The following is a 24851-nucleotide window of genomic DNA, read 5'->3' as shown; positions in this document are numbered from 1 at the left end:
GTATAAATCCTTCCATTCTCCACCATCCAATCAGAGTTGAAGAAGCTTCTTGGATGAGAAGCGAAACGTCTTCAAAGAAAAAGAAGAAAGCCTAGTTGCCTCCTGAAAGAAGCACCTTTGGGTTTTCCTGCAGACGTTTCATGACCCAAACTAGCTAACATAATCAGGGCTAGCAAACTAACTCAGGGAGCGCCAAGCACCCCAACACAGACAGACAGACAGACACACACAAACACACACACACACACACACGCCACACACACACACACACACGCCAACCTTGAGCTACGAATATTCTCCTTTATTGATTTTTTTTCTTGTGTCACTCTAACCTGTCCTAGATCTATGGTCCCGTACTCGTGAGTCTACGGTCCGTCGCTCTCCTTTCACGGACTCCTTTCGTCGGGAAGCCCTCCGCGGCCTCAGATATCTACGTCATCCACGCTGCTTGCTGAGAGTTGTAGTCCGTTGCCGGAAGCGCCCTCTCTTTCTGGCTGAGGAGGGGCGGGGCCGGAACTACACTTCCCGAGATGCTCCGGGGACACCTCCAGGCCGGAAGGAGACGGGAAGCAGCCGGCGGCCTGCCATGGAGGGCCCGCGCGGCTCCCCTCTACGCCCGGATCCAGATTAGGCGGCGGCGGCGGCGGTGGTGGAGACCCTCCCAGCGGCCTGATGGACGAGAGCAGAGTGAGCGGGGTTCGAGGGGCTGCCGGGTGGGAGGAGTGGAGTGGGGGGGGGGGGCTTCCGAAGTTTTGCCGCCTTCTTCCGGGTTGCTTTGGACCTGGGATTTCTTAGTGGTCTCCCATCCGAATCGTCTCCGGGCGCTCCTTGCCTCGGTTTTGACCGGCTTTGGGCCTTCGCCGGGCAAAGGGATTTAGGACATCAAGTTTTCCCAAATAAAGAAGCAAAGGGAAGGGCCAGCTGGCCGCCTCCTCTCCGTCAGCAGCCCGGGGATTTCTTGGTGGTGCCTCGTCCACGGATTAAAAGGGCGGGAACAGCTGACGGGCTCTTCTCCAACCAGCCCTGGGGACTTTTCGCCCGGAAGGAAGGAGCGACTGTGTGTGCTAAGCAGAAGCCTTTGGGCCTTTCTTCTGCCATTCTCCGCCCCCCCCCCCCGGATCTGCAGGGAGGAATCCGTTCCCTGCTTTTAAAATGGATAAATATTCCCTCCAGACGAGTCAGGAGATAGTCAGGATCTTCAACGTTTCAAACAACAGAGGCAGATTTTTTTTTTTTTTTTTTAAATTAGGGTCTTGGTTTAGACCAGTGTTTTTCAATCTCAGGGACTCAATCTCAGTCCCTTCCAACATCAACATCATCACTATTTTGATCATGGAAAAAGTCAGCCAGATGTTCAGACTGGATTTGGCATTTTGTCTACCTAACGAGTCCTTACCCAGGACCTGGGATAGGCAGATGTGGATGTTGGATGGTATTATAGATATCGTCGCAGGATGGAAGCAGTTCCTAGTAAGGCTGCCTTTTGCAATTGACTATGCCGATGATGGTGTTCAAGTGGTGCTCCAGTTGTTTTGGGATTGCACCCAAGGCGCTTACTACTACTATTACTACTACTACTACTATTATTATTATTAATAATCATCGCACAGTCAGCCAGATGTTCAGACTGGATTTGGCATTTTTGTCTACCTATCGAGTCCTTCCCAAGGACCTAGGATAGGCAGATGTGGATGTTTGATGGTATTACAGATATCGTTGCAGGATGGAAGATGATGATGATCTCGGCAACTTCCTCAGTCGGCTAGGGAATTCCGGGAATCCAAGTCGACATAATGTTGCTGAGATTGAGAAAGGCTGGTCTAGATTAAATTGGAATAAAAGGTTCATGTTTCCCGCAAGGTTGGCTTGTCGCTGGACTTCTCAAATCTGTCTCCCTCCCAGTTGGTTTCTAATGCCCAGTTTGTTTGTTTGTTTCATAGCAGTCGTTCCAGAGAACCTGTCTGTGGACTTCCTGACAGATTTTGTTACCTTTTTTTTTTCTTCCAGGTAGCTGGTGGAAAAGTGAAGAAACCGGGCAAACGGGGCCGTAAGCCAGCTAAAATAGATTTGAAAGCCAAACTCGAGAGAAGCCGGCAGAGCGCAAGGGAATGCCGAGCGAGGAAGAAACTGAGGTATCAATATCTGGAAGAGCTGGTTTCAAGCCGCGAAAGAGCCATTTGTGCTCTTAGAGAAGAACTGGAAATGGTAATCGCCTCTTCCTTTTTCCTTTTCCCTTTCCCAGAAGTTTTTTTTTAAAGTTCCTGAGTTTTCTCGCTGAGGTGCAATTGGTCGCCACGGAGTTTGATTCCTAGTTAATGTTGGGGTAGTTCAAATTCCTCATTCTTCTTGCATCGCTTGGCACTTGGTTACCCACAACCCAGTTGACTTCCCTAAACAGAGATTCTACCAGGTGTTACACTAGCAAACTTTCTCTGCTTCCCATGCAGTGTGATCATAGGCAACAACACACACAGTTGTAGAGGTCTAGATGGACTCCTAGCATTTTGGACTCAAGGGTCAGGCAGCTGGAGCCACTAATAGCCTGGGGGGAAGAGGCATCAGCCCGGCCTTCTTGTTCCCTGGGCCCGGACCTGGGCAGCTCCACTTGCGGTGCATCCGGTGGGTCCCGTGGCCAGCGCTTCCAACAGTTGTTGTTGTTGGGACATCTTGAAAATGGGAAGCTGCTGAAACCCATTTTTGTCTCCAAGGCTTTCATGGCTGAGGAAGCCTGCTCAAGGAAGAACACGTGAGAACTAGGGCAGAAGTTTTAGTTTGTTGTTACTCTGCATGTTTACTGTGTGAATGGCCATGAGGACAGTTTCTCAAAAAGCTGAATGGGGCTTCTTGAAAATTAAAGATAAATGAAAGCCGTGATTTGCCGATTGTGTTGGCTTTGACCTTTAAAGGTCCTGGATGACAGTAGCTGATATTCCGTGTCAGAAAAAAGCAGAATGCGGCGTCAGGCAGGCACTGTGCAGATCTTCATACATTTTTACATAGGTGCTTGTTCAACATTTACACTCTCGCATCTGTTGCCTTGTTCCTGCTGCTTGCTTCAAAGAAGAGCACATAACTTTGCAGGATGTGGAGTCCTTGGTGGAGTCTTGCTCTGATAGCTCATGAAGTGGTGCAGAATGCCGAAACCTGGATTTACAATTTATTCCAAGCTTATAACAAAGGATCAATAAATGCCTTCTATGATCCTGGGAACCTCAAAATTCTAAAGCAGGGGTCCCCAACCTCCAGTCCGTGGACCAGTACCGGTCCGTGGCATGCCAGCAACTGGGCCGCACGAAGAAGCAAAGCCCCATCCGTGGGATGCAGGCAGCACACAAAACCACACACCCTCTGGTCCACGGAAAAACCTCTCTCCACGGAACCGGTCCCTGGTGCCCAAAAGGTTGGGGGCCTCTGATCCAGACCACAGTAAGGAATGGGGGGGGGGGGAAGAAGGAAGCCAGAGTTTCTCTAACTCAGGGGTCCCCAACCCCCCCCCCCGGTTTGTAACTCACTACCGGGCTGTGGCTTGTTCAGAACCGGGCTGCAGAAGCGATGGAGTGCGCACGCACACAGTTCCCCCTGCACAAGCAGCGGGCCAGTGCATGCGTGTGTGCAATTCCATTTGTGCGAGTGGCAGACGCATGTGCCAACCGCTCGCGCAAATGGAGGTGTGCGCACACACAAGTGGTAGCCATTCCTTCTCCCTCCTCCCTTGCAGGTCCACCAAGCCCAGCGGTTCTCAACCTGTGGGTCGGGACCCCATTTGGGTCGAACGACCATTTCACGGGAGGTCGCCAAACAACGCAATCTGCCATTTTCCCCCCCTTTTCCTTAGCTGTGCTACTCCCTTTTATTCTATTGGCTTTTGAAAGCCAATAGAATAGACTCTCTTGAATAGAGTCTAATTCTATTGGCTTTCAAAAGCCAATAGGAATTGTCCAGGCTGTCTCTGCCCTGCTTAGCCCGCCAAAAGTCCCATTCTGCAAACGGTGCTGCACCAGTTGAGTAGTCCTCGACTTACGACCGGTTGAGTAGTCCTCGACTTACGACCGGTTGGGGGTCATGGCATTAAAAAGGTTGAGAACCACTGACCAAGCCAGAAAGGGTCGAGGATGGCTGTTCTAAAACCTCGGCATACGACTGAATGTTTGTTTTGTGCCACGTCTTTCTCTTCCAGTACAAGCAGTGGTGCCTGGCGATGGATCAGGGCAAAATCCCCTCTGAGATTAAAGCGCTCTTGAGCGGAGAAGAGCAAAGCAGGCCTCAGCAGAATGTAGGCAAGATGGCCAAGGCCCTAAAGAGCGATGCCAACAGCCACGGTTCCTGTAAGTTCCACTTTACGCAATTCTTCACTTCGTTACGGCCCTGGACAGAGGCGGGCGGGGGGCCAAAAAGAAAAAGAAGAAAAACTTGTCGCAATCTGGTTCCTCGGAGACGCTTGACCTGTGGCTGCCATCCAGCTGTGGTCAAAGGAGAAAGGCTGATTGGATCAGTGGTCTGGCTATGTTGAAGCTCTTCCCAGACCTTCTTGGTGGTCTTGAGTACCAGTAGACCTTTCTACTCATCATCCAGCCCCCCCTCCAAAAGATACTTATGACCCAGTTCTGGAATTCGGGGACTCTCCACGCCCCCACAGTCACATATTTTGAGTGCTTGGCTGCTGGCTCCCTTTTTTACAGCTGGTTGCAGCTTTCTCCAGGCACGTGGCCACGATCTAGGACAGCTTTTGCTGGTTTCCAGCCTTTTTGAACGAGTTCCAGAAGAAGAAAAAAAAAACACCCATAAGAATTGGCACGCTTTACGACCACCGTGTTTGCTTTATGTTGGCTGTAAAAAAAGGCTGCCTGCTTCGGCTTCCTTATGACTCCCCTATGTCCCAGTGGTTCCATTATGGTCCAAAGTTGAGGACTTTTGGAAATGGGAAACGTTGCTGTTGCTATCGGTGTTTCTCTTTGCCATGGGTGCCACAATAGCCGGCACTGCAACCTAAGTTCCTTGGGCCAAGATCCGTGTTTTTCAACCCTGGCCACTTTTAAGGTGGGTGGGATTGTGGAGCTGAAGTTCACACCTCTTCAAAGTGGCCGAGAACAACAAGCTATTTTCTGTTTTAGTTCTTGCACGTCTGGAATGGGGTCAGTTGGGCTGAGGATGTGCCAAAGCCAGACCCCCCCCCCCCTTTGGGTGGCACCTTGCCAGGCCTGCTGCTCCGTGCAGAGTTCCTCTTCTTGAAACTTACCCTCCCATTTGGGTTTCTGGTGTTTCTGGATCTGCTCTGGCCATAGCGATCCCATTTTTTCCAGGTGGGCTGAGAGAGGCAGATCCCGTTTCTATATGGGTAGACCGCAGTTGAGCTTAAAAATCTCCTTTACAAAGCAACACGATTCTTAAGTGAGGTTTTTATGACTTTTACTCGCAGTTGTTAAGTGAACCACTGCAGTTGTCCAGTTAGTAACACCCTTGTTAATTGAGTCTGTCTTCCCCATTGGCTTTTTCTGTCAGAAGGTCACAAAAAGAGACCCTGGGAAGCTGCGACCGTCGTAAGGACAGGCCTATGGAGATTCTCTGTCACCCAGATCACAGCTGTCTCAGACCTTTTTTTTTCCCAAAGGGCAATTGGACTATTTTTTCTACTTTTTTCTTGTTCTGACAAGATGGACACAAATAAACCTGCCTGTGGCCTCAAGGGCTCTCAGGGAGAGTACGAATAGCCAGGTGACTGCAAAGAAATGCAATCTTTCCAACCTTCCCCCCCCCCCCCAAAAAAAACCCCTGTCAGAACTAACCCTTTCATCGCCCCCACCATCCTGCCAGAACCGATGGAGCTTCTTAGATGATAAGTGAAATGTCTTCCTCAAGGAGAAAAAAAAACCCAGTCTAGCTGCCTTTTGAAAAAGCACTTTTGATACAAGCCAGTCGCCAAGTATTCTGGATTTTGATCATGTGACCATAGAGATGCTATATCGGTCATAAGTGTAACAAAACATAAGTCCCCTTTTTGTGTGTGCCGTTGTAACTTCAGACGGTCACTGACAAGTGATTGTAAGTTGGGGACCACCTGCTGGGCTCTCAAAACAGATCTTTCCCCCACCTGCCCTGATTACCTGGGGGCAATCTGCATGTTCCTTGTTCCAAGCTTTTCACACGATGGTTGTAGATCTCCTGCTAGACTATTGAACAAATCCAGCTTGGGTCCTGGGGAGTTTGTGGATATGTCCAGGCCGTTTTCTTGACAGCGATACTGCGCACGGAAATTATCTCTCTTTGCCAAGGTTTTTTTTTTTTTGAGTTCTCAATCACGGCACCAGCCTTGGAACCTTAAGCAATACCCATCGATATTTTGTAAAAGTTGCGTGTAGCCCTGCTGGAATAAAGCTGCATGCATTTGTCCGTAAGACAGTGTTTCTCAACCTTGACCATTTTAAGGCATGTGGACTTCAACTCCCAGAATTCCACAGCCAGCAATGGGAGTTGAAGTCCACATGCCTTAAAATGGTCAAGGTTGAGAAACACTGCCGTAAGAGGTCATATTATTTGGAAGAGTGCAATGCAGCTTACTCGTTTTAATCCTTAAACATAGAACAGGGGAGATACAGGGAGACCCTCTCTGGCCTTTGCCCTTGCCCAGAAGTCCGAGGCCCTGAGCTTTGCTCGCCGCCAGGCACCCCAGGAGCAACATCCCTGATGCTGCTTCCTTCTAATGTCACCTTCAGCTGGATCTGCACCTGGGGTGGGCCCTGAACAAAAACTGACGTGCCACCAAGTTTATGCTGTGCTCCATCTCTTGCCTCTTCCTTCCAGCCCACGTGGGGATTCTTGGGCAAGGATTGTACCTATTTTAGTTGGCCATAAATCAATAAAAAACAACCCTGCTTGCAGAATTGGGGGTTGACCACATGAAACTCTAACATAAAACTCGTTTTTTTTCCTTGTAGGGTGAAGGTCAGACCAAGCAGCGTGAAGCCCATATTTCAAAAAAACAAGATGATCTGTTGTTTTTTTAAAAAAAAAATCAGTAATCTATGGACTTCATGTGAAGTTGAGTATCCTTGGTCCTATCAACAGTTCAACGGCGTCAACAATTCAGCCGCACCGTAGTTGGAGTTTGAGCTGACTTTCAGAATGACCCGAACAGCAAGAGGGCAGAAGTAAATCATCTTAATCCGTTTTTATTTAATAAAACAATATTCCTGTGTCTGCGGGAATATCTGACCGAAGCCAAGAAAGAAAGGCCCAAGATTATACCTGCCTCGAGTCTATTCCAAAATGTATTAGATGCTCTGGGGTTGTTTTTGTGGGTAGAACTGGCTGAGAAAAAGGGGAAGGCCTTTCCCCCCCCCCCCCAGGGATTGGGCCACCAAACTCCCCTTTGTTGTGTTAAGGCCTATAATTATGCTTTCGATTTTGTTTTCATCATTAACTATATTTAGTGTTTATTTAAGGAAAATACTATACAGATAGAAAAGTAGAGTTTATTATTCATGGGATGGTCTGTTTTGCATTAGAGAGAGGTAGAGATATAGTGGAGTGTTTTTCAAACTGGGCCATTTTAAGATCCTTGGACTTCAACTCCCAGAATTCCCCAACCAGCACGGCCATTGATGTGGATTCTGGTAGTTGAAGTCCACAGACCTTAAGTGGTCAAGGTTGAAAAATACTGATGTAACGCATGCTGATATATCTTGCTGTAGGTGTCCAGTATGTCACCTTCCCCTTTTCCTCCTTCTGTTGTTTCTGAATTAGTGAAGTTTAGGTTCTACTTGTGAATTGTGAAATCCTTGACTCCCAGGTCATCTCAGTTTTAAGATTATGTTCTTTAAGAGAGGGTGCTCTACCTGCAGTTTGGTTTAGATCAGGAGTCTTCAAACCTGGCCCTTTTATGACTTGTGGACTTCAAGTCCCAGAATTCCTCAGCCAGGCACGCCCACTGTGGATCGAGTTGACTATTTGAATTAAGTTCAGTACTAAATTCAAGACTTCCTCACTAGATAATCATATGAGCAGCAGTGAAATAACTCTTCAGTGTCGTGGTTCGTTTATATTTTCTAAACCTGCATGATTGCATCTTTGCTTAGACTGCTTATTAATAGGAGTGATGAGTCAAAATCATTGTAGTCTCTTTCTCTCTCTTTGCTCTCTCTCTCTCTCTCTCTCTGTGTGTGTCTCTCTCTCTGTCTTTTTTTGCTCAATGCAGTCATGGAGAGGTTTAATAAGGAACATACCCCACCTAGCTGGCTAGAGAAAGAGGGGAACAGAAGTAGCTTGCCCATTTCCTCCACCTTGCCTTCTCTCCTGGTTACAGACCACATTGTCTACTTTTGACATGAAAGGGTAGGAAGGACCTGAGAATTTGTGGAGAAAGGCTAGCAAATGGATGTAGCATCCAGGATGCTTCATACTTTCCGTTCCACGGGAACGGTGTACCTGTAGTGTTGAGTGTTTGGAAAGGGAATAAAATTGGAAACTTACAGCCTAACACTGTGTGCATTTTTGTTGCAGGGGATAAAATACTTACCTTATTGTGAGACTCTTTGGTATTAAAGTGGATGTAATAAAGCCTTTGCTGTCCTTTATTAAAAGGGTTACTGACAGAGGGCAGGGTTGAAAGAAGAACGTCACCATCATGCCAGGAACGCCCAGACCCAATAGCGCAGAAAATAACATGAACCTACTTAGTTTTGTATGTATTAAAACAAAACTTCTGTTTTAATGAAGGTTTAATGAAGATTGTGATTTCTAGCGATCGTATGGCGTGTGGGTAAAATGTGCAACTTTCTTCCTTCTATGGCGCCAAGCCACCGAGCTCTTAAAAGGAATTAAACAATAAATTGCAGTATTTGCAAAACCTTAAAGAAGCAGTGAATTCTTCCTTGCAAACCTGTTTTGGAGTCCAAGGCCCTGGTACGCTGGCCTTAGCTTGCAAAGGCAGGCTTTAATCCTCTCGATCCCAGGGTTTCTCAGCCTTAGCCACTTTAAGGTATGTGGACTTCAACTCCCAGAAAACCCCAGCCACCACATTTTGCTGGCTGAGGCTTTCTGGGAGTTGAAGTCCACACACCTTAAAATTGCTGAGGTTGAAAAACAGTGCTCTAACACGGAGGCTCCCAACCTTTTGGGCACCAGGGACCGGTTCCGTGGAAAGAGGTTTTTCCGTGGACTGGAGAGTGTGTGGTTTTGTGTGCTGTCTGCATCCCACGGATGGGGCTTTGCTTGTTTGTGTGGACCGGTTACCGGCATGCTGCTGCCCGGTACCGGTCTACAGACCGGAGGTTGGGGACCCCTGCTCTAGCATTTCCAGAAGGTCTGAGAGAGATTTCTCTCTTTTGCTGTTCTTCGGGGCCTCTGGAGTAGGCAAGTGGGGCTGACGGTTACAGAAAAGGAGAAGACTGAAGACTCGCTCGTTTTTAACCTAAGCCAGCCTACAGCACCGAGAACATAAAGGGTGGACCTTCATCAGCTGTTGTAGGGTCATTTGTTGTGGACCTAACAGCAATGGGCTCTTTCGGAGCCTTCCTCTGCCTTGGCCAGTGGTTCTCCACCTGTGGGTCGGGACCCCATTTGGGATCGAACGACCAATTTCACGGGGGTCGCCAAACAACGCAGTCCGCCATTTTTTCACCCCTTTTCCTTAGCTGTGCTACTCCCTTTTATTCTATTGGCTTTTGAAAGCCAATAGAATAGACTGTCTTGAATAGAGTCTAATTCTATTGGCTTTCAAAAGCCAATAGGAATTGTCCAGGCTGTCTCTGCCCTGCTGAGCCTGCCAAAAGTCCCATTCTGCAAACGGTGCTGCACCAGTTGAGTAGTCCTCGACTTATGACTGGTTGGGGGGTCGCGGCATTAAAAAGGTTGAGAACCACTGGCCTAGGCGACCTGGGTCATAACAGGACAGGATAAAATGATTCTCTTCTTCATTGAGATTTAATGTCTACCGATCCAGCAACCAGATCCTTATTGGTATGCCTCTCGCAATGCTTTACCAGGGGAAGATTTCTGAAACTAGGGACTGTTGGAACACATAAACCCAGTTTCCAGGTGTGGAAAAAGCAGCGATCCATCGCAAACTTCCTCTTGGATTCGTTCCTTCCTTTCTACATAACGGCCTGATCTACACTCATTGGTCAGTCAGGTTTGGCTCAACAAGTTCAAACGCAGAGAGCAAGAATGAATTGTCGCTGCCTGACGGGGAACGATTATTCTAAAGAAGTGTGCAGCTTTAAAACAACGCAATGTCGGATATAAAAGAAGCAGATTCAATAAAAACAGACATTTATTCTCCCTGCTCCATTATATGGAGATCCTTTGTGTCAACGGCATCTGTTCAAAGGAGTGGTAGCGTTCGCCTCTTTGTTTAGGCGGAAGAGCCTTCGAAAGGACTGCCGTTAATTACACAAATGTGTTTGGTGGGTTTGAATTAATAGGCCAGGCAAGTTTTTTCTCTTTCGCGTCTCTGTTGAAAGAATCATACATGGTGTCTTTGCAAACCGTTTTTGGTGCGCTGGGGAATTCTGAGATCCCCACGTAATTTTTCTTGGCCATCTTGGAGCTGGTTGTGATGGTGTAGGCGTTACTCCGGTAACATTTCATGGCGGACATACAGAAAGTCTCTCTTACCCCCCTTCTGAAGTTGGCATTATACGCCGAGTACAACATGGGCTTCAAGGCCGAGGAACTAAATGATATCCAGGTCGCCATCAAAAAAACCAACGCGCTTTTCCTACGATCGGTCTCGGACGGGTGCCAAAGTTGAACCGCGTAAAAGGGGAGCCACGAGAGGAGAAAGAGGGCATTTAACATCAGGAACATTTTGATGGTTTTCACCTTGGTCCGAGGGACCACGTTCATCGTCCTCCGGACCGTTCTGCCCTCGCTCCCGATCTTCCAAATGTGCTTGATGATTTTTTGGTAAAAGACAATGATGAGGACCGATGGAATCAGGAAAGCTACTACTACGTGAATGACACTATAAACAGCCCCCACCCAAGAATGGGGAGGGAAAAAACGGCAGTGACGGTCCCTGTCCAAGCCCCCCAAAATGAACACTGGAGACATCAAGGCCGCACTGAAGATCCAAGAAGCCGCAATCATTTTCTTGGCTTTTTCCCTCGTCACCTTGAAACTCAGCGGGTAGACAATAGTGTAGAATCTGTCGATGCAGATGGAAAGCAGGACGTAAATTTGGACCCCAGGGGTGACATATTGAAAATACCTGATGGTCTTGCACATCACGCTCCCGTAGGTCCATCCATCGGAGGCCAACTGGAGCAGCACGAGCGGCGTGCACCCAATACTGATCAGCAAATCTGCACAGGCCATGGAGACCACGAAGTAATTGGTGGTGGACTGAGTCCTCCTGCTCCTGTAGATGACCAGGCAAACCAGGGAGTTTCCGAAGACGGAGAAGAACCATAACACCCCCCAAAGCAAGCCGACAAGGATAATTTCTCCAGGCATCAACTCGTATTGTGAAGCTGAACTGTTTTTCTCCAAGCCCGGTTCATTGGACAAGGTGGTGGCCTCGTGGCTTCCCAAAGGACTTGAGGTTTCTGCCTGAGGGTGGCTTTGTTGCAGGAGGCCTGACCTTGGGGTGAGGAGAGGAGTAGTGTGCTGATCCATGTCTTGGGACAGCAGCATACTCAGTCTTTCCCCGAGAGGACTGTGTGGAGAGAAAGGCCCATCAGTTGTTTCAGGAGTAAAGGAATAGCAGCAATCATCACTTTGTCTTCACGACAGAATGAGAGTTGGGAGGAGCCTTGGAGGTCTTCTAGTCCAGGGGTCCTCAACCTTGGCAACTTTAAGACTTTGCTGGCTGAGGAATTCTGGGAGTTGAAGTCCACAAGTCTTAAACTTGCCAAGGTTGAGGACCCCTGTTCTAGTCCAACCCACCACTCAAGCAGGAGACCCTCTACAGTTCCAGACAAATAGCTTTCCGACCCCTCCTTACAACCTCCGGTGATGAAGCACCCACAACTTCTGGAGGCAAGCAGTTCCACTGGTTAATTGTCCTCTCTATCAGGAGAGGGGCTGCTAACTTCTATTGTAATCAGAATTGAATACACTTTACATCAGGGGTCTTCAAACTCGGCCCTTTTATGACTCATGGACAACTCCCAGATTTCCTCAGTCAGGCACGCTGGCTGAGGAATTCTGGGAGTTGTAGTCCATGAGTCATAAAAGGGCCGAGTTTGAAGACCCCTGCTTTCCATAGTGATTCCTCAAAATTGTGTAATTCCGGTTAGCAATATTTTATCTCCTTTTTAGGGATGGAGATAAATCTCCTTTCTTTAGAACAATACCATTCTTATCAGCCTTCTTATACTGCTGATTGGATTTAACTGAATGTCTCTTTGGTTATTAGGTATGTCTTCAATACATTGATTTAGGGATATGAATCCTGATTCCTAGCACTAGGCTTTATTTTCAGTTAATAGGATGTGAATTGTTAAGAGGAAAGCTTAATTAGCTTCCTTAAAAGCATTTCTTTGGCACAAAGAATTGGTTTCTTTTGTTAATTTCTGAAAGGGCTTCACGACTGCCTTTTGTGAGGAGACATTCGAACTAAGTCCCAGCATGTGTCATGTAATAAGGACCTAAAAATGCACGATTCAGTCCTAACATAAACGGACAGACAGCAGAACAAGACATTTTGTCCCAACAAGACATTTTGTCCCAAGCTATTTCTTGCAGACGTTTCATTACCCAACTAGGTAACGTCATCAGAGAGCATCAAGGATGCCATAGATACCAAGTTAATGCTTTTTCTTCTGTGAATTATCCTCTGCTCTGGATGTGGAGGCTTTGTTTTGCTTCTGTGAACTACCATCAAGGCAGCTGCAGCTCCATTCTGGATCAGACCCAAGTCCCATTCCTGCACACAAGACCAGTCAGGGCGCAGCAAGGAAGCCCTGACTGGGATATTGGCAAACTATATCTTCTCCCTCGTGCATTAACCACTGACTGTCTTTCCCTTCCTTAATTTCCTTCCGAGTTCCTCTTAAAAATCAACTAACCCAATTAAAGCCTTATGGCTGCATACTCCATATATTAAATATGTATAGTATCAAGAATTTTTCACTGGGTATTTTCCAGGCATTGAGTCTCTATAAAGGCATTTGCTTTAATTGCATTGTTTTCCCCAAACACATTGCGAATCTTTTTTTTTTAGTTAGTGATGTACTAAATACCAGCCTTAAAACAAAGTCTCAGCATATGTATACGCCTCCTTGAATCAAATCAGTCATATCATATCATATCAGATCAAATCAGACTAATAAAGAAGTTATACTATTTAATAGGGTCATTTTGGATTGTAAGATGGGCAGCATATTAAATAAATAAATACATTTGATTCTATGAAATTTAAATGGAAAAGGAATTAAATTGGATCGAAATATTCCCATGTCTACAATACTTAGGTGTACAAACATTCTAATATTTGAGGGGCTGCCACAAAGAAGGGGGGGGGGTCAAACTTTTCTCCAAAGCACCTGAAGGCAGGACGAGAAGCAACGGATGGATCAAGGAGAGAAGCAACCTGGAACTAAGGAGAAATTTCCAGACAGTTAGAACAATTAACCAGTGGAACAACCTGCCTCCAGAAGTTGCGAATGCTCCAGCACTGCAAGTTTTTAAGAAGAGACTGGACAGCCATTTGTCTGAAATGGTATAGGGTTTCCTGCCTGAGCAGGGGGTTGGGCTAGATGACCTCCAAGGTCCCTTCCAACTCTGTTATTCTATTCTATCATCCACTGTCTTTCATGGTTTGTGGCTTTCTTTCATTTTGTCTCAATTCAATGTGCATATTCCTCAGTTATTTCTCTTTCTGCTTTTACATTTAGGAATAATTGTCTGTTGAGTGTTCAGTCCTGGAGATCGCCATGCCATCATGTTCAGTGGTAGGCAGTCACAGTACTGAATATCGGCATGAATCCAGACTATTGGTCCATTGACGTCAATATTGTGTTTCTTGACTAGTGTCCACCCTCTTGCACAAATCTCCTTTCCAGACTTGCCACAAGAAATACTTGATGTGCCAGTTTTGATCCTGTAGTTGCAAACTGCACACCCACAAACCTAGACAGAGCCTCACCATCTACATAATGCAGAAAGAACCTGGTTCACTGGCTGTTCTAATGAGAAGAATAACTGGTAGCTAAAAGGATGTGAGATGGCTGAACCGATTTCATTTTTTATTTAAATGTCTACCATCGATCCTGTAGCCACACTAGCAAGGTCCAAAGAAAAAGAACATTAAAATTAAATTTTGAACGGTTTCCCCTGATCCAATCACCCACTTCCCAAGAGGAAGAACGCAGAGTGACTCCCCTACCTGTTTCCAAGCATAATCCCAAACTCAGCCAAGTTCCCCATGGAGAATGTTGGTGGCAAGGGCCCATTTCATTTTGGAGACCAGTTCCAATAATTCACCGTTGCGCTGCATCTGGATGTCGGCCCACCGGGGGTTAAACGAAAGTCAAACATGTTGCACTTCCTTCTCGCCCTGGAAAAAGAAATAAGAGATTTTGGTTAGAACGCGGTGCTGACACCCCTTGCAAACTCCTAAAGCGGATCACATGGGAAATGAGTCACGTGGCTCCTTCCCCAAGAGCTAAATTAAGGAAGGAAGGAAGGAAAGGAAGGAAGGAAGGAAAAGAAAGAAGGAAGGAAGGAAGGAAGGAAAATCTTGCTATGCAAGAAAAAGCCCATTGCACTCAACAGCCAGCCCTCAAATTTATCTGCATACATTCCCAGCTCTTAGGGGGAACTTGCCTGTAATACCGGAGGGGGGGGGATTTACCAGCCCACCCCCGCCTCGTTGAAAGCCATTCAGGCTGTGGGTAAACGAGGGACTTGCAGCACCATGGACAGCGGCAGACTCGCCCAAGGACGGCCATTCTTAAGGGACCTCAAACTGTTGCTTCTCCTGGGGGGGCTCCATTAGCCCCTTCCCGGGGCAGACCTGCGATTCATAGAATCCTAGACTCACAGGGCTGGACGGGACCTTTGAGGTCTTCTAGTCCAGCCCCCTATCCAAGGCAAGGGACCGTATTGCCTCCCAGACCACTGGCTGTCCAATCTTGAAGGTCTCCAGTGATGGAGCACCACAACTCCAGGAGTCAACCTTTTCCACGGATTGATTGTTTTTATTGTCAGGAAATCCCTCCTTAGTTCCAGGTTGGATCCCTTTCTAACGAGCTCCCACGCACTGCTTCTTGCCTGGCCCTTCTGAGCCAAGAACGGCAGCCCCCCTCCAACTGAACTCTGTTCATCTCAAACACCCCCTCGCCACTCTTACCTTTGCCCTCTCCCCACGGGCAACGTCTCCCTCCCGGCCGTGGCTCTGCCTCTCATCTCCCAGGCGGCCTGGCTCCATCTCTTTCGCCTCAAACTCTTCCGACCACAAGGAAGGAGAGACTTAGATGGCATCCAGCTGCCGTCTCATGCTGACGTCCTGGTTGCCATGGAGCCGAGGGATTGTTGAAGAGGGCGGTTTTCTTTAGCCCCCGTCACCCTGCCCCCCCATAATCATCGTTAGAGGAAAGGAGGGAGGGGGGAAGCAGGAATGGCATTTCTCCAGATCCAGGAAAACAACAGGCTTCTAGGTTAAACTCTTAATTGTTTGCTAATACCTTGCCTCCACCTAGAATAGGGGTGGGGAACCTTGGCTCTTTTATGACTCATGGACTTCAACTCCCAGAATTCCTGTGCTAGCATGGGGGAACTATGGCCCCCTCATGACTGGTGGACTTCAACTCCCAGAATTCCTGTGCCAGCATGGGGGAACTATGGCCCCCTCATGACTGGTGGACTTCAACTCCTAGAACTCCTGAGCCAGCATGGGGGAACTATGGCCCCTTCATGACTCGTGGACTTCAACTCCCAGAATTGCTCAGCCAGCATGGGGGAAACTATGGCCCCTTCATGACTGGTGGACTTCAACTCCCAGAATTCCTGAGCCAGCATGGGGGAACTATGGCCCCCTCATGACTGGTGGACTTCAACTCCCAGAATTCCTGTGCCAGCATGGGGGAACTATGGCCCCCTCATGACTGGTGGACTTCAACTCCCAGAATTCCTGAGCCAGCATGGGGGAACTATGGCCCCTTCATGACTCGTGGACTTCAACTCCCAGAATTGCTCAGCCAGCATGGGGGACTATGGCTCCTTCATGACTGGTGGACTTCAACTCCCAGAATTCCTGAGCCAGCTGTGCTGAGGGGAAAGGGAGAGGTTTCCAAGCTGAGCCATGCTGGCTCAGGAATTCTGGGAGTTGAAGTCCATGAGTCATAAAGAGGCCTAGGCCTAGGCCAGGGGTAGGCAACCTTGGCTCTTTTATGACTGATGGATGTCAATTCCCAGAATTCCTGAGCCAGCCATGGTGAGGGGAAAGGGAGAGTTTCCTAGCTGAGCCAGGCTGGCTCAGGAATTCTGGGAGTTGAAGTCCACCAGTCCTAAAAGAGCCAAGGTTGCCTACCCCTGGCCTAGAATGTCAGTCTGTGCTTGGTTCAGCCTCTCCCTGTCTGCTCCATCCCCACTAACCTCATCTTTAAGGGATGGGGGCCTTTTTAGAACTCCTCTATGGCTTCCCGGTTACCGAGAGCAAATATTTGGCTGACATTTGGGGGTATATTCCCCTTCCCTGGTCGTGAGAGGCCTCCCTTTATGACAGGTAATAGCTGAACATCCCCAGCAATCAGGTCAACGGGTAAGCTTTTAGGAGCAGCCCACGGACTGGTTTCCACCTCTGTTTAACCAGCATGAGGGGTTTGGAAATAGGAGGAGGCCTTTCTGCCCAGGTTCAAACCTGGTTAAGTGTTTCCTCAGAGGCACACTCCGTGTCAAAATGCTGTTACTTGGGATAATGCATTAAATATAAAAATGATGGCAAGGGTCCCACACGTTGAATTAACAAATAAAGTATACCCCATTCCATTTCGTTCATCAGAAAGGGTTATCCTTCCCCAAACCTGATGAAAGAAATGGAATGGGGTATACATCATTTCTATTATTACAATTATTATTATTATTATGGATCATCGCACAGTCAGCCAGATGTTCAAACTGGATTTGGCATTTTGTCTACCTATCGAGTCCTTACCCAGGACCTGGGATAGGCAGATGTGGATGTTTGATGGTATTACAGATATCGTCGCAGGATGGAAGCAGTTCCTAATAAGGCTGCCTTTTGCAATTGACTAATAGCGAATTTGTCAATGCCAATGGTGTTCAAGTGGTGCTCCAGTTGTTTTGGGATTGCACCCAAGGAGCCTATGACTATTGGTACTACCCTTGCTTGCTTTTGCCACAGTCTTTCTATTTCTATTTGTAGGTCTTTGTATTTTGTTATCTTCTCCAGTTGTTTCTCGTCTATTCTGCTGTCTCTAGGTACTGCCATGTCACTATCCAGACTTTTTTGTCTTTCTTATCGACAATTGTTAAGTCTGGGGTGTTACGTTGCAGGTGCTTGTCTGTTTGAATTCTGAAGTCCCAGAGCAGTTTAATTTTATCATTATTATTATATTATATTTATTATAGTTATTATTATTATTATTATTATTATTATTATTATTATTATTATTATTATTATTATTATTATTGGTCATCGCACAGTCAGCCAGATGTTCAGACTGGATTTGGCATTTTTGTCTACCTATTGAGTCCTTCCCAAGGACCTGGGATAGGCAGATGTGGATGTTTGATAATATTAAAGATATCGTCGCAGGATGTTGTTGTTATTATTATTATTATTTCACTTGCCTTGCTTTGCCCTATAGTTTCCCATCATCTCTTTTTTTGGGGGGGGGGCATCTCAGATTGTGCTTTGAGGATTGAATTTCTTAAGAGGGTATATAATTGGTCAAGATTTTCAGGTGTCCTGTTTTTTCAGGCAAATCTGAGAAGCAGAATGTTTTCAAGGAAAAAAACACAAGGAAGTCCATCCATGCCTTTTGGAAAAGCACCTCCCAGACTCCCATCTACAAAAGAGGCCTGTGGTGGGATATCCATTCTGATGATCTCCCATCCTTCTGATTTGGCCTCTGATAATCAGGAACTTGCCAATAAATGCCAAGGAAAGGAGGAGGAGGAGGAAGAGAAAGAGAAAGAAGAAGTAGAATCAGAAGAAGAAACAAAAGTGGCAAAAAAAAAAAAATGATGGAAAAGTCAGCATTGTACAGTTATCTGTGGATCCACCAGGTGAAGCTGCAGGACTGTTCATTAACTCCAAAGGAAGACTGGAGCTCAGTTACGTTGGTTGGCTTACAGGAAATCCTTTTTTTTTTTTTTTTTTTACTTTCTACGTACAGGATATTTTGTTCCTCGAATTTTGTTTCTCCTTTTCTTTAGACTAGCCAAACCCAAGTCCCGCAGCCGTTCTCCGTACATTTTAGCCTCCAGGAAAGATACAGTTATTTTGTTTGTCATCCTATAAGGAACAAGCAGGACGTTGCAGGAGAGAGGCCCTGCTCAAAAAACAAGATAACGGCCATGGGCACAGAAAGACACCCCTCTTATTAAATGAGTCAGAGAACACTATATAATGTTGTGATTCAATGGCAAAGTGCAACTTTCTGCCCTGCGTTTGTGCAAACGGGCGTGCATGAAATGGGGAATACGTGAAACCCACTCTGGGCAAGCCACAGTGGCATTTGCGGGGTGTCTGTGTGTGTGTGTCAAAGAGGCAAATGGCAGATGCACGTGTGCAATTTAAGCCCTTCCTCTTTATACGTGTGTGCACGGCACTCAGGTACAAAAGGGGTAGAGATTTAATTGTGCTGCCTTTTTAAACTCCCAAACCACCACCCGACGGCCAGGAAGATTTGCTCCAAAAGATTTCAGCTTAGGCAACTGTGTTGAAAATAAAGAGTGTAAAATAGACAAAAGATGGCTCCTCAGACAACCCCATGGTCCTTTGTGAACAGGATGAAGTGATGGAAAAAGGTGTGGAGACAGGGGGAAAAGGGGTTCAACTCTGACTAGCCAAGTTTGAATAGACTAATTAAGCTTTGTGCAGGCAATGCTCAAGTCACAACCATTTGTTTAGTGTCTGCTCAAAGTGACAACAAAAAATCCCACTACACCATTATTCAACTGTCTGGAGATACTTAATTATAGTTTTTAACTATTTACATGTCTGGCTAAAAGAGGAAGCCAGACTACAGAGCGATGGGGTTAGAAGGCACCTTGAAGGCCGTCTAGTCCAACTTTCCTGGCGATTGGCCCTACTTATTAGGAATGTAACCCTCTAATGGCAGAAAGTGAAGAGGAACTAAAGAGCCTCTTGATGCGGGTGAAGAAGGAGAGTGCAAAAGTAGGCTTGAAACTCAACATTAAGAAAACCAAAATCATGGCATCCGGCCCTCTCAATTCCTGGCAAATAGATGGGGAAGAAATGGAGGTAGTGACAGATTTTATTTTTCTGGGCTCCAAGATCACCTCAGATGGGGACTGCAGCCAAGAAATTAAAAGACGCTTGCTCCTGGGGAGGAAAGCTATGGCAAATCTAGACAGCATACTAAAAAGCAGAGACATCACCCTGCCAACAAAAGTGCGTATAGTCCAGGCCATGGTTTTCCCAGTTGCAATGTATGGCTGTGAAAGTTGGACCATAAGAAAGGCTGAGCGCAAAAGAATTGAGGCCTTTGAATTATGGTGCTGGAGAAGACTCCTGCGAGTCCCTTGGACTGCAAGGCGTTCAAACCGGTCAGTCCTAGAAGAGATCAACCCCGACTGCTCTTTAGAAGGCCAGATCCTGAAGTTGAAACTCAAGGACTTTGGCCACCTAATGAGAAGGAAGGATTCACTGGAGAAGAGCCTAATGCTGGGAAAGATTGAGGGCAATAGAAGAAGGGGACGACAGAGAATGAGATGGCTGGATGGAGTCACTGAAGCAGTAGGTGTGAACTTAAATGGACTCCAGAAGATGGTAGAAGACAGGAAGACCTGGAGGAAAGTTGTCCATGGGGTCGCAATGGGTCGGACACGACTTCACAATTAACAACAACAACAACAACCCTTGGGGATGACACTGAGACGATGGAAATTCATCTCTACCTTCCAGTAGAGAGAACGTCCCTGAGGATGTGGGCTCCACACAAGTCTAAAAGCTTAGAAGACTATGCTTCTAGTCCTCGTGACTGACCCAGATTGGATCCTGCAACATGATCCTGGGACGGCGTCCTCAACCTTGGCAACTTTAAGACTTGTGGACCAACTCCCAGAATTCCCCAGCCAGTAAATCACATGACCATTGGGGATGCTACAGGGGTCATAAGTACGAAAAAGGGTCCTAGGTCACTTTTTTTCAGTTCTGTTGTAACTTCAAACGTCACTAAGTGAACTCTTGTAAGTCGAAGGAGTAACGACGTAATTGGATTTAATCCAGAGTTTTTACCTTGCTGGAAGTGAAGCAACTGGTTTGGTTGTGTGTTATCTATCCTTTCATGCTGCTGTTTCTGCACGTGGCTGATGCGTATCAGAACAGGTGAGATTTATTGCTGTGCCAGCTCAGAAGCCTAACAATCATTAATCTTGCCCAACACCATGAAGAATCATTGATGCCTTGGGCTGGTCAGGGACAAAGGCAGAACACGCTGCTCAGTGATGTCACACCAAGAGAGCAAGGAAGTATTGTCATCTTAGTACGGTTAGAGACATTTATGTTGCCAGCAGGAGACTGATTGCTATTCCAGAGAAAATCTTGACAAATATGCCTGATGCTTCAGGTTTGGGGCCATCATTATGTTTAGGTAGGAATTTCTACCCTCTCTTCCATGGAGAAGAACTAATTCTTTTTAGTTATATAACAGAATAACAGAGTTGGAAGGGACCTTGGAGGTCATCTAGTCCAACCCCCTGCTCAGGCAGGAAACCCTATACCAGGGGTAGGCAACCTTGGCTCTTTTATGACTCATGGATTTCAACTCCCAGAATTCTGGGAGTTGAAGTCCACGAGTCATAAAAGAGCCAAGGTTGCCTACCCCTGCCCTATACCATTTCGGACAAATGGCTGTCCAGTCTCTTCTTAAAAACTTCCAGTGTTGGAGCATTCACCGCTTCTGGAGGCAGGTTGTTCCACTGGTTCTAATTCTCAGGAAATTTCTCCTTTATCTTTATCTTCCCTTTCCTAGTATGATGAGAATTGGAGAAAACACCATATCCTTTCCCCTAAAATCCATCACTTTATAATCCTCTATGTCAATGTTTTCCAATGTCAGCAACTTTGAGGTGTGTGGACCTAGCTCCCAGAATTCCCCATGGAGCATCCTTTAAGAAGCACGAACTTCAACTTCCAGAATTTCTCAGGTAGCATGCTGGGAACTGAAATCCACAGGGACTGAGGTTGAGAAACACTGCTCTAAGTTATGTAATACTTATTTGATCTTTTATAGTTGTTTCATTATATTATAAGACATAACACACTATTTAGATAAAGTTACGTTTGTACTGTGTTCTCTAGCAATTATTAACACACTGATATTTAGACAACTTAAACCTTTTAAAGAAAAAGAGGCTAAATATTAGTCCTTACTTAATGACTGCTCACTTATTAACCATTCAAAGTTACCACGGACCCCCCAAAGGTATTTACGACCTGGATCTGGAGTTACGATGGCAGCCCATGTGGTCCTGTGACTGCATTTGGAGCACTTGGCAACTGGCTCAACTTTACAACCAGTTGCAATATTCTGTGGTCATGTGATGAAATTTAAAATGTGGGGTTTTTTTTGCAGGAAACGCCCCAGCAAGAATTTACGTCCCACCATTGATTTACTTAATGCCCACTACAAAAACGGTTATAAAATCAGGTCGGCCACATATTTGTCTCGACGTAAGACTTTCTGACTTAAATTCTGGGCTCCATTACTGTCATAAGTTGAGAACTATCTGTATGTCAGCGTTGACTGTGATCTGGAAATATCAATATTAACAAGCATAAGGTTGTTTCTATTTTACATCCAAAACTAAATACAGCATTGATAAACAACTGTAAATTATATCAAAATATTTGATATACAGTATAAGTTTTTGTCTTAGGCTGAAAATTTAATACTACGGTCTCTTTTTGTGGCTGATTGTTGTTTGCACATGTGAAAGAGAAAAAAAAAGAAAAAGAAGAAAAAAAGATTAAAAAAATAAATTAAAAAAGACTATTTGCTTTTTAACTTTCTCCTTTTTGTGCCTCTACTAATTTCTGATTTTTATAAACATTTGGGCCCCCTTAGAAATTAATTATTATTTGCACTGCATAATGAATTGTATGCAGAGGAACCATTCTTCCTTAAATGATTTGTTATTTTCTTATAATACTTTCCTTCTCCTCGTTTATTTGTTATTTTCTTCTTCTACTTATTTTCTGATTTAGAAAGTTTAAATACCGTTTCCTTTGCTAGGAGAACATTCCTCTCCTCTCCCTTGTTCCTTCTCTGCAACTTCCTGCTTGAAATGAGATGTCACTACTGATTAACATTTTAAAAAAGGGATTTGTTTTAAAATCTGCACTCCAAAATTGGAAGCCAACACGGATAATTATGAACAGATTAACTTAATCTAGAGCTGGGGCAGAAGCTTGTTTTTTTCCATTTGAAAACTTTTTATACTGTGGACATAGCTTCTGATTTTTCTGGAGCGCTGGATCAGGGCAAAAAGGCTTCACCGTTCGTATAAAAGGCAAGTCTGCCCTCAGATCAGAGGGTCTTATGCAATCGAACCATCCTTGGTTGCCCAGTCCAGTTTGAGGGATCCTGCAGAGAAATCCTTAGTGGTATCATCCGTTTGAACAGAGCATTGCTGGATCTCCCCTTCTGATCAGGGACATTGCAATGTTTTATCTAGCTGGCTTATCAGCATTATGTAGAAAGGAGAGGTTAATCTTTTAGCCATCTGATTCAAGCTTTGAAAATCTATTCCTTTTCTTTCTCCTTCCCTTCCCTTCCTTTCCTCTTTCCTTTCCTCCCTTCCCTTCCCCTTCCTTTCCTTTCCTTCCCTTTCCCTTCCCTTCCCCTTCCTTTCCTCCCTTCCCTTCCCTTCTCCTTCCTTCCCTTCCCCTTCCTTTCCTTCCCCTTCCTTTCCTTTCTTTCCCTTTCCTTTCCTCCCTTCCCCTTCCTTTCCTTTCTTTCCCTTCCCCTTCCTTTCCTCTTTCCCTTTCCTTTCCTCCCTTCCCCTCCCCTTCCTTCCCTTCCCCTTCCTTTCCCTTTCCTTTCCTCCCTTCCCTTCCCCTTCCTTCCCCTTTCCTTTCCTTCCCCTTCCTTCCCCTTTCCTTTCCTTCCCCTTCCTTTCCTTTTTCTTCCCTTCCCCTTCCTTTCTTTTCCTTCCCCTTCCTTTCCTCTTTCCCTTTCCTTTCCTCCCTTCCCCTCCCCTTCCTTCCCTTCCCCTTCCTTTCCTTCCTTTCCCTTTCTCCCTTCCCTTCCCCTTCCTTCCCCTTCCTTCCCCTTCCTTCCCCTTCCTTTCCTTTCTTTTTCTTCCCTTCCCCTTCCCTTCCTTTCCTTCCCCTTCCTTTCCTTTCTTTCCCTTCCCCTTCCTTTCCTCTTTCCCTTTCCTTTCCTCCCTTCCCCTTCCTTCCCTTCCCCTTCCTTTCCTCCCTTCCCTTCCCTTTCCTTCCCCTTCCTTTCCTTTCCTTTCCTTCTTTCCTCTAATTTCCCTTGTCTCTTGTAGCTACAATTCCAAGACAAGTCTCATCATTCCTGCTGTGACCAACATTTGAAATTTGTGTGAGGCCACAGACAAAAGATTAGGAAGACAAGCAGCATCCTGGGAAGCCGTGTTATTTTGCAGAAATCTAATTCTGGTAAATTCCTGGCGGAGAAGGTGTGGAATTTCATATTTTGTGAGGGACATATGAACAGGGCAGCCAATTCTGAAGCCAATTCCCCCTCATCTCTCTGCCACATCTACAGACAAAACAATCCGTTGGCATCCATCCCTGCGGATGTCTGAAGCTTTTGCCAGGAGATTTGAACACCTGCCAGGAACTTGGGTGGAGTCAGAAATGAGTAGGTCATCTGGGGTTACAAATGTTTACAATTGCCAAGCCTACTCGCTAGATCTTTCAGTGAGCTGACCTACGGAAGAGTGTTTAATTCATAACCCCCATCAGAAAGCAAGTGGAAAGCATTAAACAAATATCCCAAGCAACGGCCTGTCGTATTTAAATCTAAAATTAAACATGTGGAATAGCTTACGCTGAAAAACCCATCGGTTGAGGTTCACAGTTTAAAAAGGGATGGCTTTGCAACCCATCTGGATGGTATGGTCACTGTAGGTCACCTGGATCTGTAGCTGGGATATGGGATTGAAACTATTTTGATCACCTGAGTGAAGACCTACAATCAGGAGGAAGTTTTTTTTGTTGGTTTACCTCTAGTTGAGACTGCCGAGGGCTAGACCAGGGCTCTTCAAACTTGGCCCTTTTATGGCTTGTGGATTTCAACTCCCAGAATTCTTCAGCCACAAGCTGAAGTCCACAAGTCTTAAAGTTGTCAGGGTTGTAGATCCCTGGACTAGAGCAACTAGAGCTGAATAAGTTCAAAGTTTCTGGCTGTTTGTTGACATCTAGCGTTCGCCCAAATTTTTGTAGAAGAATGTCTGAAGCCTCAAGATTCAGTCTTCCATGCACATTATACATCAAGTAGCCCAAAGGGGGACATATTATATCAGGGGTCTTCAAACTTGGCCCTTGTATGACTTGTGGACTTCAGTTCCCAGAATTCCTCAGCCAGCATGGCTGGCTGAGGAATTCTGGGAGCTGAAGTCCACAAGTCTTAAAAGGGCCAAGTTTGAAGACCCCTATAATATATTGTACCATCACGATCTTCTTCCAAAACCAGTGATTTCATGACAAAATGTAAAGCAGAATA

General features: G+C 46.0%; 2 protein-coding genes across 2 annotated transcripts; one reads left to right on the top strand and one right to left on the bottom strand.

Annotated features, from left to right (window-relative positions):
• Positions 1-537: 537 nt before the first annotated feature.
• Positions 538-8849, top strand: CREBL2 (cAMP responsive element binding protein like 2). The gene is made up of 4 exons (XM_039354573.1): positions 538-687; positions 2008-2205; positions 4178-4325; positions 6933-8849. The coding sequence occupies exons 1-4, from the start codon at positions 673-675 to the stop codon at positions 6935-6937; spliced, it is 366 nt and encodes a 121-aa protein (XP_039210507.1). The 5' UTR covers positions 538-672; the 3' UTR covers positions 6938-8849.
• Positions 8850-10249: 1400 nt separating this feature from the next.
• GPR19 (G protein-coupled receptor 19) lies at positions 10250-15427 on the bottom strand. The gene is made up of 3 exons (XM_039354557.1): positions 15293-15427; positions 14327-14497; positions 10250-11653 (listed from the first exon to the last, which is right to left on the bottom strand). The coding sequence occupies exons 2-3, from the start codon at positions 14365-14367 to the stop codon at positions 10384-10386; spliced, it is 1311 nt and encodes a 436-aa protein (XP_039210491.1). The 5' UTR covers positions 14368-14497; positions 15293-15427; the 3' UTR covers positions 10250-10383.
• Positions 15428-24851: the final 9424 nt, after the last annotated feature.

The sequence above is a fragment of the Crotalus tigris genome, unplaced genomic scaffold (assembly GCF_016545835.1).
Source record: "Crotalus tigris isolate CLP2741 ecotype Arizona unplaced genomic scaffold, ASM1654583v1 scf7180000018563.1161478300:1536566, whole genome shotgun sequence".
NCBI classification, from domain to species: domain Eukaryota; kingdom Metazoa; phylum Chordata; class Lepidosauria; order Squamata; family Viperidae; genus Crotalus; species Crotalus tigris.
This window is presented reverse-complemented; position numbering and strand designations above follow the sequence as displayed.

Coding starts and splice junctions, on each gene's coding strand:
- CREBL2 (XM_039354573.1), top strand. Junction 2,206..4,177: donor TTAGAGAAGAACTGGAAATG/GTAATCGCCTCT, acceptor TTTCTCTTCCAG/TACAAGCAGTGGTGCCTGGC.
- GPR19 (XM_039354557.1), bottom strand. CDS start 14,367: ATGGGGAACTTGGCTGAGTTTGGGATTATGCTTGGAAACAG. Junction 11,654..14,326: donor GGGATTATGCTTGGAAACAG/GTAGGGGAGTCA, acceptor CTCTCCACACAG/TCCTCTCGGGGAAAGACTGA.